Genomic DNA, 15,423 nt, shown 5'->3' on the forward strand with positions numbered 1-15,423 from the left:
AACTTATTTGCATTCTAATAACCCCATCCTGCAACTGTAATCAGGAATGGCTAAAATCTATTTGAAAAACAAACAAACAAGTTTTGACAAACTTTTCTAAATCTTACATTTATAAAACTTTTTAAAAGAGATGATTAAGATCTTTTTTTGCCTTTTTGGATAGATTTTTAAGGCATAACTTGCATACAGTAGAGTGCCCTAAGCTTCTGCAAACAGCTTGAGGAACGTTTACAGATGTCTGCACGTACATATTGTTATTGCCGCCACCCCATCCAGACAGTGAACATCCCTACCCCCTCTAGCCGGTTCTCTCACACCTTTCCCAGTCCATCAGTACCCACCCCCAACATAGTGACCACTGTTTTCTGCCACTCCAGATCACTTTTACCTGTCACTTTTACCTGTGACATCTGTATAACTTTTACAGTGCAGAGTTCTTATTTTGTATAAAGAAGAAGACGGACCGGTTGGACTACTAACCCTTCCACCTTTGGGACCGGTGAGTCCTGGAAGTCCTGGTGAGCCCTAGATCCAACATAAAAAAAACCAAAAACAAACCCAAAAGGCAAACACTGGAAATCATGTGGCACTAAGAAACCCATAAATTAAAAGTCGCCGTTTTATTCATACACCAGCCTGTTTTGCTCTTGCGATTATTTCAGTGTCAACCCAGTAAATTGCTTGTTCGTTTAATTGGAGCTAAAATATTTACCGGAAAGGAGAAACAAAAATTCAGACAAACCCCTGCTACTCCATGTGGGGGGGGGGGGCAGGGGGGCCCGTAGCATTAGCATCACCTGGAAGCTTGTTAGCAAAGCAGGCTCTCAGGTCTCCCCCACCTCTCAGACGGGTTGACTCAGAATCTACATTTTCACAAGGTTAGAAAATGATTCGTGTTCACACTGACGCCTGTGAAGAGCTGCTATAAAAGCCCCACGTTAGCCAGACAGCTGCTGAGGTCTGATAAGGATAATGATACAGTTACAATGGGGGATGAGAACGGCAGCCAATATTTCTGTGCATGAAAAACACTTAATTAGCAAAATGTGCCTGGCACGCACACATAAATAAATAGCAAAGCAAGAACTGCCTGAACCAGAGATAAACTAGCTTCGGGCATCTAATAAATACAGTTTAGAGGCCTTGTTTCTTAGAGAATTACCTTAAATGGAGACTGTCTGAACCACGCCACTTGGTGGGAAAGTTCCATTGTCCAAAAGCTGTTTTTATCATTCCTGGGAGTTTCAGTACGTTTTGGTATTTTTTAATTTTTTATCTTGAGAAAGGGGTTGTTACAGAGCCTTCTGAGATTGGATGGTCAAGGCTAAAGTGGGCCTTCACCGAGGAGGTGGAATTTTGCTTGTCTATGTTCCCCTCCCCTGCTGGATGCTCTGTGTTATGATGCAGAAGACTCAAGAGTGACTAGGTTTTATGTCCCCATTAGAAATGCTCTTCATGCATAAAATACTTAAAATTAAGAGTGGAAATTTTTTAACCTGAAAACTCCATTTGGTCAGGTTTAATAGGCTCTAATTGTCTGCCTTGGATCAAATTATCTTTTGTGTGGCTACATTGATAAAGCACACTGTTGTCCTATACGAACTCCATGACAACATGATACACAGATATTCTTTTCTTTTCTTTTCTTTTTTTTTCTTTTCTTTTTTATATGTTTTATTTATTTTTGAGAGAGTGGAGGAGGGGGAGGGGCAGAGAGAGAGAGAGAGAGAGAGACAGAGAGAGACAGAGACAGAGGATCTGAAGCAGGCCGTCAGCACGGAGCCAGATGCAGGGTTTGATCTCAAGAACCATGAGATGGTGACCTGAACCAAAGTCGGATGCTTAACCAACGGAGTCACCCAGGAGCCCCTACAATTATTATTTTAACTGATTGCAGGCTTCTCTAAAGAAACGCCAAGGTAACAAGCAGAGTGGGTGCAGAGAACAAAACAAAAAGGAAAGAATTGGCTTGGGGTTGATCCAAGTCCAGAATTGAAGCAAATTCATTTTATTAGTGAAATGGATGAATATCCTAGGCCACACCCTGGAGGAAGGCAGAGGGATGGTCAGAGACCGAATGGGTCTGAATTCAGACACTAAATGTCCAGCATCTGGATGACTTTTTTCAAAATTAGGGTCAGAAGAAAGAGAAATGGAGAAAAAGCACATAAATGAATTGGAGAGACATGAAGTGGAAGAATTCACGGAAAAACCACAAAATTTTGCATGTTTCTTCGAACATACAGATGTGGGTTTAGTTTCTTTGGTTACAGGAATTTGATTCTGGCATCATATAAAACCAGATTTGAACTCTGATCTTGCCACCTTTCACTGTGGAGTCCAGGAAGAGTTAATTATGGGCTCCGAGTGTCAGTTTCCTGATCCCTAGAATGGAGATGAGAATATGAGTCACCATAGTCAGGATTTCTGGGACCGATGTGAAGAGTAAACGAGATACAGTCCAGAGTAAACGTCCCAATGCTTCACATGGAATCGAGTCGCAGTAAATGTTGCCTGTGATTACCACTTAAGTATACCACACATTTGGGAAATTTAAAAAGACTCTGCAGGGATCAGTGACAATTATCTTTCAGAGCTTATTAGTTAGTGCATAGCTTGCTGGAGGCCAGCAGTCAGGGGAACAACCACGTGAGTGCAGGAGAGCCCAGGCTTAAGTTTAGCTAATGTCCACAGCAGGAAAGAGCCATCAGCAAATCTAGTGGTTATGTAGTTATTTAGCAAATCCTCTAGGGTATTTATTTAAACAAAGCCCTTTGTTGTATCACAGACTTTAGGATAAAAATGTGTGATGAGTTGAGAAAGAGGGACCCATGAGAAAAGAGAAGGGTGTGGCAAAAAGAAGAGTATCCGAGGAAGGAGAATTCCAGAAACAAGGAAAGACAAGTGTTTCAAGAAGAGAGCGATCCGCAGGGTGTGAAACAAAGCAGAAGGGTGCGGGTCAGATAAGGACACAAAAGTCATGGGTGATTTCTGCAGGAATGTTTTCAGGGCAGGAGGACCAGAGGCAAATTATTGCCGGCTGGAGAGTGAATAGTAAGTGGGGTTAGTTTGTTTTTTTAAATCCTGACAGAGAAAGGAAAGACAGGGGGAGGGATGGCAATCCTTTGCTTACAGGACTTGAAAGATCTAGGGGAAATTTCATATTTGTATGGGGAACATCTGCATGCTTAAGGACCGAAAGAGAAAAGCTAACACCAAAAAGAAAGGGATGGCCAAGAGAGCTTATAAACTGACATACCTTGGGTCCCTGCGGTCCAGGCAAGCCTTCGGGACCTGGGAACCCCTTCTGGCCAGGAGAACCAGCGGGTCCAGGAAAGCCTTTCTCCCCCTGTTAAAACCAGAACAAGATAAGAAACACACAGAATAGCACTGCCCAGCAACAAACACACCTACAACCGTTGCTTTCTTTTCTTTACAACTTAATGATAACATTTGGCACGTATTTTTTCCTTGGCTCAATACAATTCGCACTCAGCAGTCAGCGTAACAGTAAGTGGAAGGCTACCAGCTGTTAGCATTTGTCTGTAGTCTTGCAAGCGATTGCCTTTGGTCTGGTAGGAACTACTTTTCCCCAAAAGGTGGGGCTACACAGAGCAGAGATTAAGAGAAAGGAAGTCGGGAACTGGGGGTGGGAAGCCCAAATAGAAAGCTGAGATTAGCGCAGTGTGTTTGCTGGGAGATGGCGAGAGAGTGAGGCTAAGGCTCAAGAATGTGTTTGGGGAGTGTGCATAATTGCTGTGGTAGCTTGAAAAGAACAACGTGCAGGCTATCAGTTTTAGTCCTTTCTTGATTACACAGGAATTAGTAATCCAATCTATTTGTGTAGGAGATGCAGGAGATATCAAGAGTGGCATAACCAAAAGGGTGAACGGAATAGTTTTTTTTTAGAAAGAGTTAGATGCTATTATGACAAAGCCCTTAGTAACTAGCGAAAATAATTTAGGCCCAGTGCATCACGTGGTTCTACCAACAAATAATTTTCCCGACGTGGATCCTGGGATTTCACTCTAATAGTAAAGGTCGCTGGCTGATTCAGTCAATTTAATTACACCACTGGCAAATTAAATTAAAAAAAAAAGAGAGATCAAGTTGGCTATTTCATATTGTTGTGTGTACACAGCCACATCCCATAAAAAGAAACAAAAGAATTTGCTACACCCCTCCCCAAACCCAGTTACCCACACACATTCTAGAGTAGCAGCTTACACATAGCAGGGACTCAATAAATTCTTGAATGCAAGAATAAATCCCAGCTCTCCAACACGGATCTGAGTATACACATTCATAGCTGCAGGGAAAAACCTAACTCAAACTACACATCAATATAGAATAACTGGAAATAAATGTAATAATTATTATAGTTAGTATATAAATTATATGTAAATCATTTTATCTAAAGAGCTAGAAGCATGTTCTAAAATATTTTTAGTCACCCTTCACTATTGTTAAGCAATTCATTAGCATCCCGGAGGAAAGGGTTTTGTAAACAAAGAAAAAACTTTAGTTCTGCCTCTGTCTTAATTATCACAAATTGCAAGTTAATGGAGCGAATTAATGAGATTTCATGGCATTCTTTTTTTTCTTGAAGTCTGCAATGGAGCTACAGGTTTCCCCCCCGCTATCCGAAAGCACAGAGTTCCTACGAAACTTTTCTCAAACTGAAATGGTACCAAGCAAAGAGTATCTCCGCTTTCTAAAAGTTCGAATTACACCATTTCACTTTTGTGAAAAACTTACATTAGTATGGTAATTTTTTTTCACAGAAGCAAAAATCCTCTTTGGAGATCTCTTGCTTAGCAGAAACAAAGGTCAAGGTCGGTCTTTCCTAAAAAACGAATTGGCGCCAGGCGAGCTTTCAGAAAGCGGGGGGCACCTGTACTTCCTCGTGCTGAATTTTGGCCTCAACCAGAGTGCTGCTGCAGGATTCGTTCACTAGGGGGCGCGCCTGCACCAGTGCTGCAGGACTCGAAGTCTGCGGATGTCAATGTCTGGGTCAAAGTGAGTGAACGGAGCTGTTTCCAGTTGTTCTTTCGTGTTTATCAACATTGTAAATAGGGTTATACATATAGACGCATTCTTATAAATCTTTCTTTTTTGCTAACAGACCAAAAGAGTTAGAGTTTAACTGACGGTATTCACACCAGTTGTCTGAAACTTTCTAGAAGGCTTTCTTTTCTTTTTTTCCTTTTTCCTTTTTCCTTTTTCCTTTTTCCTTTTTCCTTTTTCCTTTTTCCTTTCCTTTCCTTTCCTTTCCTTTCCTCTTTTCTTTCTTTCTTTCTTTCTTTCTTTCTTTCTTTCTTTCTTTCGGTTAATGTTTATATATGATTTCTTTAAATTTTGATTTGGGGAATGGAATAACACATTGTGGGTCTTTCTGCTATTAGGCAAAGAAGAGTGAATTCTTGGATGAGCTCTGCAGAGGAAAAAAAGCAATATTTAAGATTTTGTTTTTACCTTCTCTCCTTTGATCCCATCACAGAAGCACTGGCCTTTGTCTTTACAGACACAGCCCTAGGAAAAAGGGAAAAAAGAAAGAGTTTTGTTTAACAACAACTTAATAAATCCTGACTGACAGGGCAAAAGCAAACATATTTTTCTGTTCTTTGAGCATTAAACACTATTCGTTAGGAGCCATGTGATACTGGGGCAACATTATCAACAGAAATAGAGTCGAAAAGTGAGATGTTGCATGTAGGAGAACTCTCGGGTGAGTGTACATCATTTTTATCAAATGTAGGAATTTTAAGCTATGCAAAATACAAAAGTCATCTATCCTTTTTTTCAGGATAATGTATCATTGAACCACATGAAATTGACATAATTGTAAGCAGAAAGTGGTCTAATGTTGGCAAATTTCTTAGGTTTAACATAATGTACATATATGCATATGCGTATATGAACTGGTCATATCTTCCATAGGTGACTCGAACGGTTTCTTTTCCTGAAATGATGTTCAACACTGAGAAAAGTTGATCAGTATCCACCATGTGTCTTTAAGGGGAACAATCTAACTCACTAATGTTGGTGTCAAAATGTTCTTACTTTAAAACAAAACCAAAAATTTAGCTGGGAGCTTGGGACCGCTTATCCTGTCTAAGCGGTCATTGGGACACAGTTTAAAACCTATGCACCTGCCAACTCTAATAAAGGTCAATTTTTAAAAATTTCTCTGCCAGCAGAGGGACAAAAAAGTAGTTTAGACTACTGGATTTGCAATGTGTTTTGATACATGTTCTATGTTTATATATTTATCTTTTTAAGTTTTTTTTTTTCCTTCGGGTTAATATTAACTGAGAACTAGTTTGCTTTCCACAGGAAAAGGATATTAATCGACAGCAAAAGGCAGGGCAAGTCTAGGGCATGTGCTGGCTGGTTGGTAGGAAAAATAAAAGAGAGATCGCCTCAGATATTTCCAAAGTGGAAGATCCTATTTATGCAATTAAAATAAGATACACAAGCGAAAACATCCTCAGTTAAATATATTTCCTGAGACAAGGGCAGTAGGCTATGTTGCCCTTCAAGGAAAGGAAGCGTATAGTAATTTTCAGATGCCACATTTATATACCTCACAATTTATATGAATGGAGAGTGACTGATTGAAAAGGAAAATCTATATTCTCCCCAAGGGTTGGATATTTGGTATTTTTTAGAAGGTTGCATTTTTCTGACTTTCTTCCCAGATGTTTGGGGTCAAGTCATACCCTGACTTAATTGTTCAATCTTGTCTTTCTAGATTTTTAAGCTTTTAGGCTCATTTCAGTCACATACTTAAGCACACTCCATGAAAGCAATAGATCCAAAGTGTGGATCCCCAGACCAGCAGCATCCGCATCACCTGTGAACTTGTCAGAAATGCAAATTATTGGCCCCACCCCAGACCCACTGAATCAGAAACCCTGGGGGTGCGTCTCACTATTCTGTTTTAATAAACTCTCGATTCTGATACCACAGCTCTAAATTAGCATCTAAAATCTGAGTCTGCAAGATAGAGCTCATTCTCTGTTTCTGAACACTAGATCACGTGAGACACGAATTTGCACATCTGTTTTTTTGTTTGCCATGTCTTTCTTCCTGTCATTTCAAGCAAGTAGTCAGGATTTTGTGTCCCTTACTTCAGGGATGCTTTTGCCACTTGGGCGAAAGCAAAAGCTTCCTGAAGACAAGAGTCCTTCTGGCTTTTGTTTCTGTTTTAAATACCTGCTGACAGTTGGTCCCAAGAGTGGAGGGTCACGCAAGCAGCTCCCACACAGCCTCTGGAGGGGGCAGCAGGGCCTCAATAAGGACTCTGAGTCCCACATCCAGGGAGAGCACCAGGCATTGGGCAAGAAAGCTCAACCCTCCCAAAGACCCAATGCTCTACTTCAAATGGTGATGGCAGGCCACTGTTTTCCAATGGACATTGAGCATCTCTGATTCTTCCGCCTCCCAGACACAACACAGCACGTTCTGAGAATCTCTGAACCACAGGTAATCCTCTAACCTCTGAGAAGGTGCATGGAAGCCATGAGATAGGCCAAATTAATTTTATTTCTCAAAGTAAAAGCCATATTTGCCATACATTACCGGAAATCTGTCAATGTCACTTTGAACAAAGAAGTGTTTGCCGAACTCCCTCAAATGCAATCAGGTCCTCCTTCTTGTTTGCTCCCATGGACCACTTGTAGTTATATGTTTAATGTATATTTCCCCTAATGCTCCTAGGCCCTAAAAGGGAAGGAATTAGAGTCTTCTTCACGCTAGTAGCCGTGGTGTTTAATAAATCCTGGATAAACGCTTGTGGACTAATTGAATGGGTCAATGGGTTGATGGAAAACTGGTAATTTGTTTGTATCCTATCTGGACCTGGAATTTCAAGGTATTTGAATCATATGACTATTGTCACGTTGCCATGACTAAGACATTTTCTCTGCGCATGAATTAGGCAAAACTATGGTTGAAGTGGCAAAAAATGAAATAGAAGGTTTGGCTATTTTACTACATGTTAAAATTAACAAAGGCTAATTAGTTGTCAGTTGCTTGCACTTAAAAATATTTTTTAAAAATTTAAAACCCTGGGAAGAATCAAAAAATAGTGCAATGAACCCTTATGTATCTTCTCATCTAGGTGTGGCAACTGTTACCATCTCTCTCTCTCTCTCTCTCTCTCTCCCTCACACACTCACATGCACACACGCTCTTTTTGCCAAACCATTCAAAAGTAGACTACAGACACCATGATACTTCGCCACTAATGTTTCTGCGTGCAACTCCCCCAAACAAGAGTATGTTCTTATCCAGTTGAAACATCATTCCTGAACCTACAAAATCAAGACTAATGCAGTAACTTCAGGCTACTAGTTTTAAAGTTAGACCTTATACACGATTCTTGATGACCATTAGAAAATGGGAAGCTGTTTAATTGTAGCAAATCTTTCATTTCATACCATAGATTTGGTCTCGATCAATACTTTTACCTATAACCAATACATGAAGTCGTATCCCAACCAGTGACTGTCACAGTTCTAAGGAAGAATCCTTAGGACTCACACGGGTGGTATTATTCAGGGCTTGGGTGTGGAGCTCTCTGTGTCTGACCATACTGTTCCTTTGAGTTCCCTCTTGCCTGGGGTCTGGCTTCTTATCATCACCCATAGTGACTCTGCTCCCCTTTTCTGATCATCAAAACCACAGTTCCTGAGTTTTTACATGATTATCCTTCAGTTTGGATCTTGAAACATTGGGGGCAACATATTTAGCTTTTGTTTGCATTTGGTTTCATTGTCTTTACATTAGGGTAAAAGCCCTGTTCGATGGTTCAAAAACATCTGGTTAACTGAAAAAGTTCGTTAAAGCGAGAAAGCAGAAACAAATGAACAAACAGGTCCATGAACATGTTAGACATTTTATAACTTACAACATATATGTCTACACCAATTCTTCAGTCTTATGAAAGAGGGTCCAGGTCTTTTCCTTGGGAATGGGTCTGCTGTTGGAATTCTGTGATGTCATTCTTGCTAAGTCACACCCATAATGCACCACTGACAATGTCAACTTTTGCTTTCTTTGAAACAGACCAATTGCTGAAAGATGCTTATGGAGCAATCTGAGTAGAGTTCTTCTAGATATCAAACGAGGTTCTTCTCTAACTTCTTAAATGTTTTCTCAGCCACACTTAATTGGATAGCAGTTTTTCTATCATTTGATTAAAACTTTCAACCTAGTTGTCACAGCAATCCAAGTGTTATACATTTGTATTTAACCAATTTGGCATTTAATATTTCATGAAATTCCTTTGTTATAATAATATGTACAACTGGCAGAAACCACTAACTCTTGGCAATCATAAAACTCCACCAATGGAATAAGCATATGGAATACCATATAAGCATATGCTAGTGTGAGGGAGAAGCCTAAGGGATGGGTCTCAGGTGGGCAGTGCCAGTGGGCATCGACTGGTCTGTTATGGAGCAGACATGGAGAGTTCTGGTCAGTCCAGGAGTCACTCAAAAGCAGAGTCATTGAGAGAGGATCTACTATACTCTCTATTCATCCATCATGTCACCCACATGCAGGTGGTCATTACTGTTGCCAAGACTCCAGAGCCAGGTCCAGGGCTATTTCTATGCCTGGGTTAGCAGAGATGTTCCCAAACTGTTCCAGCTTTAATTTGCAGTTAAAGTGGCAAGGCATGGCCTGCCTATATATCTGCAAAATTGGACTGACTAGGACTTCAGAGAATGTGACAATTTTGCTGACATGTGGATGCTCCACCTGATTAAATAAGCTCAAAATTGTAGTCAGGGCCACTCTCTGGCAGCTGTTCAACTGCTGCTTTAGAAGCAAGTACTGCCCGTGTGATACAGTGGAGAGCCCTGGACAGGGCCATGGAAATTAGGCACTTCGCTTTCTGGAGGACAATGACAGTAACCCCAGACTCAAGAGAGTCATTTCTCTTTTTCAGAATCTTTTTTTTTTTAATGTTTATTTATTTTTGAGAAAGAGAGAGACAGAGAGACAGAGACAGACAGAGCATGAGTGGGGGAGGAACAGAGAGAGAGAGAGAAAGAGAGAGAGAGGGAATCTGAAGCAGACTCCAGGCTCCGAGCTGTCAGCACAGAGCCCAATGCAGGGCTCGAACTCTCAAACCGTGAGATCATGACCTGAGCCGAAGTCAGATGCTTAAACTGACTGAGCCACCCAGGAGCCCCAAGAGAGTCATTTCTCTTAATTAAACTGTTTTTCCTCAATTAATTTTTAAATTTGCAAATGTATTTGAATAATTCAAATAGATTATTTAGCTAAAAGATAGAGGGGCTATATTTTCATTTTCATTGAGTTTGATCCACTTTTTTGGACTCACCTTTGAAACACCATGGAATGTTGTTCCATGGTAGAATAGAATATGACCCATTACTTTCTATTCAAATGCTGTATCACTTAAAAGCAAGAGTGGCCAAATGCTACTAACCATTAAGAAAGCATAACTGATGGATATTTCTTAAGTAACATCTTTATAATTTTTCCTCTTCCAATAGTCAAGTACCTCTTAGTCTCCATATACCTTAATCAAGTAAGAAATCATTTCTCATGAGTGGAAAGCTCTTAATAAGTATTTTATGGGTTTTCTCACCTTGCTAACCATTAACACATCAGGAAGTGATCCAAGATTACATGACGGCTCAGCGCTTTTGCCTATTAAATAGTTAAACTTGTGAGAATAATTCATATAAAGGTCACATGCACTTTTTACAACCTCACTTAAAAGGCAAAATAAACTTCGATAGTAGAGAATCTTAAAAGGTTTAGAAGTCCAGAAATCACAGTTCTTAGGCCAGATCTACATAGGATCTGTTCCTCGATTTGCCAGCTATGAACTGGAGCTTTGGACAAATTACTTAATCCTTCCAAGTTACCTCTTTGAAGATGGAAGACATTAACATCTATCCTGCAGTGTTTTTGTGAGGACAATTTGAGATGCTGTCAATACGGAGCTTGCAGAATGCCCTGTATTCAGTAAAAGACTCAGTCAAAGGGGGACCCCCCTCTTTCTCCTTCTCCTTTCTTGCTGCAATACTCTAGGCCAAAGGACACACACGCTATTGTCTGATCCTTCCTACCATCATCCCGTCTAGCCGCCATCTTGTCTGACATTTCCTCCCGAAGTTGTTTGCCCAATGCCAAAGAATCGGTCCCGATTCCAACAGCAAGAGTAAGAGAGATTGAAAAGCCAACTGTTGTTAAGCTGCAAATGAATTAAGTAGTATTTGTTACTAGTACTCTCAGAGTATACCGAATATATTAGTTGACATCATTTGTCCATGAGCGCAGATATAATTTATTTTACTTGTTTAGTAAAATATTGGTTGGAAACCCCAATGACACTTGATGCTTCTACATGACAGGTGCCAAGTCAAGTGTATTATACAAAGGCAGCAGGCACTTCCTGGAAGGCTGATCTCAGCTGCTCTCACACTCTTCTTTTTGTCTCAGCTCCTGTCCTGCCCTTGGATCACCCATGGATCGCCCGCACATTGCCTTCGCTTCCTGGCATTGTGGCAGAAGGATTAAGGGCACTGGTTCGAGGACACGCTTCCTGAGTCTACATCCCAGCTCTGCCAAGTCACTCGTATAGTTTTAGGTGATCTCTAGTGCCTCAGTTTCCACATCTGTAAAATGGGGTCAAATGGGTGAATATCGGTAAAGCGCTTGGATGAGTATGTGGCATGCTTACTGAAGGCTGTGAAGGAAACCAGAATGTGTCAGCCCAAATATGCCTCTATGACATAAAAAATTACTTTGAATTGTAAGCAATTCAAAAGCAGTGAGTGCAGAGAAGGCTCCCCCTTTTCTGTGCAAAGGCAAGAAATAAACTCTCGTTTGACTGGAGATGAATTCTTACCGGTCCAGAGGCAGCATCAGAGGAACCTGAAAATAAACCTTATCCTCCTAGTTACTCCTGCACCATTTACTAGCTCTCCCCCAAACCCCTTTGTCTTGTTAATTCTTCACAAATTTATTACTTCTTTGTCTATAAGGTATAAAAGCTTCCTGCTCTGTTCACTTCTTTGGTTCTTCACTCCCTTGTGAGGGCTCCCATGCACATGTAAAATTTTAATGAAATGTGTGTGATTTTCTCCTGTTAACCTGTCTTTGCCAGTTTAGTTTTTAGACCCAGCCAGGGGCCCTAAGAGGGTCAAGGACAGGGGTGCCTGAGGGGCTCAGTTGGTTAGGCGTCCGACTTTGGCTCAAGCCATGATCTCACCGCTTGTGAGTTCGAGCACCACGTCGGACTCTGTGCCGACAGCTCGGAGCCCGGAGCCTGCTTCGGATTCCGTGTCTGTCTCTCTCTGCCCCTCTTCTGCTCACACTCTGTCTCTGTCTCACTCAAAAATAAACATTAAAAAAAAATTAGAAAAATAAAAGAGGGTCAAGGAGAACTTGTTCCTCCCCTACAGCTCTTACTTGGGCTATCAACAGTGTGGGCAATTACTATTAATTTAATACGGCTACTTAAATGCCCATGCGTTGAGGGCTTACTCTGTTTTCCAGACTGCAAGTAGAAACGATGTGTCACAATTCCTTCTATCTCCCCAGCGCTGGCAGGCGGCAGACATTTATGAACCCCTTTTACTCTTAAACCAAATAAAGACGGTAACTATGCACATGCATTTGTATTAGTCATTAACAGGCCGGGAGATAATTTCCAAATAATCTTGGGTGTTGCCTCTCTCTACCCTTAAAACCCCGTATGCCCATCGTACGTGCATTCCCGTGGAACACAAGTGGCCTTCCCTGCCTGCCCCCCAACCCCCGCCCCCAGCCTCGCCTCCCCCGCGCCCAGCCCAGCCCGGTTTAGTGTAAGGGGAAGTTGGCAACGGTCAAAGCTGGTTAACACTCTACTGAGCAGGTCTGTTGATTCTGCATTATGATTATTGATCCTTTGCCCAGCCAATGGCCTGAGGCGAACGTTTTTGTGCGTGAAAAGAGCTGACCAAGTGTGGCTGACTGGGCCAGACAGGCTCCATGAGCTGGGCTTTGCAGGGCCCCTCCGTCCCGCGTCTGCCTCAAGCAACGGACCATGAGCCTTGGCAGAGTGCCCTCCAGTGAAGGAGAAAGACGCCCGTGCCCCGCTCTCTCGGTGGCCCCTTCTTCCCCACCCAGGAGCCGCTGCCACCACACTTGGGTGTCACAGAAATCTCACTGGAGCTGCCACTTGCTATCTTTCAACCCCTGTCCGGAGACACATCGCTAGTCTAGACATCTAAATCAGCCACCCGTTTCTGATTTTCTGGACGGCAGCGGGCAGGCAGATTGCTGGCTCTGACAAAGAAAGTGGCAGTCAGAGGTCTCTGGTACACTGGGGAACGAGTCCAGTAAGAAAGTTGCGTCCACCTCGTGTAAGGCAGTGAGTGGGATTCCCCCCTCTCGTCCTTAACTCCAGGTATTTTTCTTTTTGCTTGCCCTAAAAGGTGTCGAATCCAGTAGGACCAAGAGGCCTTCGCCATTGACGGGAGATTGATGGACTCTGAAGGGTCCCATGATAAGGATGCTGGAGAGGAAATGAACTTTGATCGGTCCTATAATGATTTCAGCAGTTAACGTGTTTTGAGCAGTGTTTTGAGCAGATGGCACTGCTCAGGCTCTCTGCCTCGTGCATGACCTCATTTACATCTGGGAACAATTCTGTGAGGTGGGTCCTAGTATTAGCCCCCCCACCCCCCTTGTAGCAAAGAAAACTGGGCTGTCAGAAGCGACAGGTAGTTACGAATGGAGCTGGGGGGATCTGCATCCAGGTCTGACCCAGGGCCATATTCTCAACCATTATGCTATATTTAATGATCAGCTGGCTTTTCGGGCCACTGACGAGTTGGCGGAGGGTCTCAGATGTAGCTCTTCCCCTCACCCTGCCGCTGTGCCCCCAACGATGGGATGTAAAATCCCAATGACAAACAGAACATGGTAGTTCATGACATTTGCAGTATAAATCAGGAATTGGCACACTGCACTCCACAGGCCAAATCCAGCCAGCCATCTGTTTCTATACTGCTTCTGAGCTAAGAATGGTTTTTATATTTTCTTTTTTTTGTAATTTTCAAATAGTTAAAAAAAATAAAAAGAAAAATAATCTTTTGTAACGTGAAAATTATATGAATTTCAAATTTCAGTATCTATAAACAAAGTTTTATATTTTGTTAATAAAAACTCTTGTATGTGTTTGGGGCGCCCGGGTGGCTCAGTCGGTTGAGCGTCTGACTTCGGCTCAGGTCATGATCTCGCAGTTCATGAGTTCGAGCCCCATATCGGGCTCTGTGCTGACAGCTCAGAGCCTGGAGCCCGCTTTGGATTCTGTGTCTCCTTCTCTCTCTGCCCCTCCCCCACTTGCACTCTGTCTCTCTGTCTCTCAAAAATACATAAACATTAAAAAAAATTTTTTTTAATAAAAAAATAAACATTCTTGTATGTGTTTTCTCCCTTGTTCTACAGGTATCTGCATAGTATCCTTAATGTTGCCTTGAGGCCAAAAAGCCTAAAATAGTTGCTAACTGACCCTTTACAGAGAAAGCTTGTTAAACCCTGGTGTAATTTATCTTAATTACATTTTTTTCTGTGACCATATAAAAGTTAGAGTAAAAAATTAAGAATGAAATGGAAGAAGGGACCCCTGGGTGGCTCAGTCGGTTAAGAATTCAACTTCAGCTTTTGTCATGATCTCGTGGTTCATGAGTTCGAGCCCCACGTAGGGCTCTGTGCTGATGGCTCAGAGCCTGGAGCCTGCTTTGGATTCTGTGTCTCCCTCTCTCTCTGCCCCTCCCCATTCATGCTGTGTGTGTCTCTCTCTCTCAAAAATAAATAAACATTTTTTTTAGTAAAAAAATAGAAACGGAAGAAGAGATGAGTTCTGAGCTCCATTGAGAGACAGCGTCTGGCACCTGAGAACAGCAGACGGGAGTCTCTTCCCCCTTCCCTCCCTTCTTTGCTTCCCCTTCCTGCCACCACACTTTGGTCCAAGGGTTGGTTGTAGGGCAGGAGAGCATAAGTAATGCAATTTGGGGGTTGGAAGAATCCAGAAGATCATCTAATCCAGAAGTTCCTTATATTTGGACTTCACAGAGCAGGAAAAAAAAATTAATGGAGACCAACATCAGATTGTCTTATTCATAATTTGCTATGTAAGCATGACAACTACCTTCGGGAGCCGTGCCTGAGCCAACAGTAAATCGGTCATCTACTCCATCATTCCATTAGAAAACAACAAATTAAAATGCTGTAAAGGAGGCAAGTAAATGCGCACAGAATACAAGATGCTCCTTTTTTTTTTTTAGTGTTTATTTATTTTTTTTAATTTTTTTTTAACATTTATTCATTTTTGAAAGGCAGAGAGAGACAGAGTGAGAACGGGGAGGGGCAGAGAGAGAGAGGGAG

General features: G+C 41.9%; 1 protein-coding gene across 3 annotated transcripts in view; it reads right to left on the reverse strand.

Moving 5' to 3' along the window:
* Nucleotides 1-15,423, reverse strand: part of COL4A3 (collagen type IV alpha 3 chain) — a 138,261-nt gene that overhangs the window by 65,922 nt on the left and 56,916 nt on the right. For all 3 annotated transcript variants that reach the window (XM_047872294.1, XM_047872296.1, XM_047872293.1), the window contains exons 2-4: nt 5,476-5,532; nt 3,260-3,349; nt 481-525 (exon numbers count right to left, since the gene is read on the reverse strand). In XM_047872294.1, coding sequence (XP_047728250.1) covers nt 481-525; nt 3,260-3,349; nt 5,476-5,532 — 192 coding nt within the window. The remainder of the gene's footprint in view (nt 1-480; nt 526-3,259; nt 3,350-5,475; nt 5,533-15,423) is intronic.

This window comes from Prionailurus viverrinus, chromosome C1, assembly GCF_022837055.1.
Source record: "Prionailurus viverrinus isolate Anna chromosome C1, UM_Priviv_1.0, whole genome shotgun sequence".
In the NCBI taxonomy this organism is placed as follows: Eukaryota; Metazoa; Chordata; class Mammalia; order Carnivora; family Felidae; genus Prionailurus; species Prionailurus viverrinus.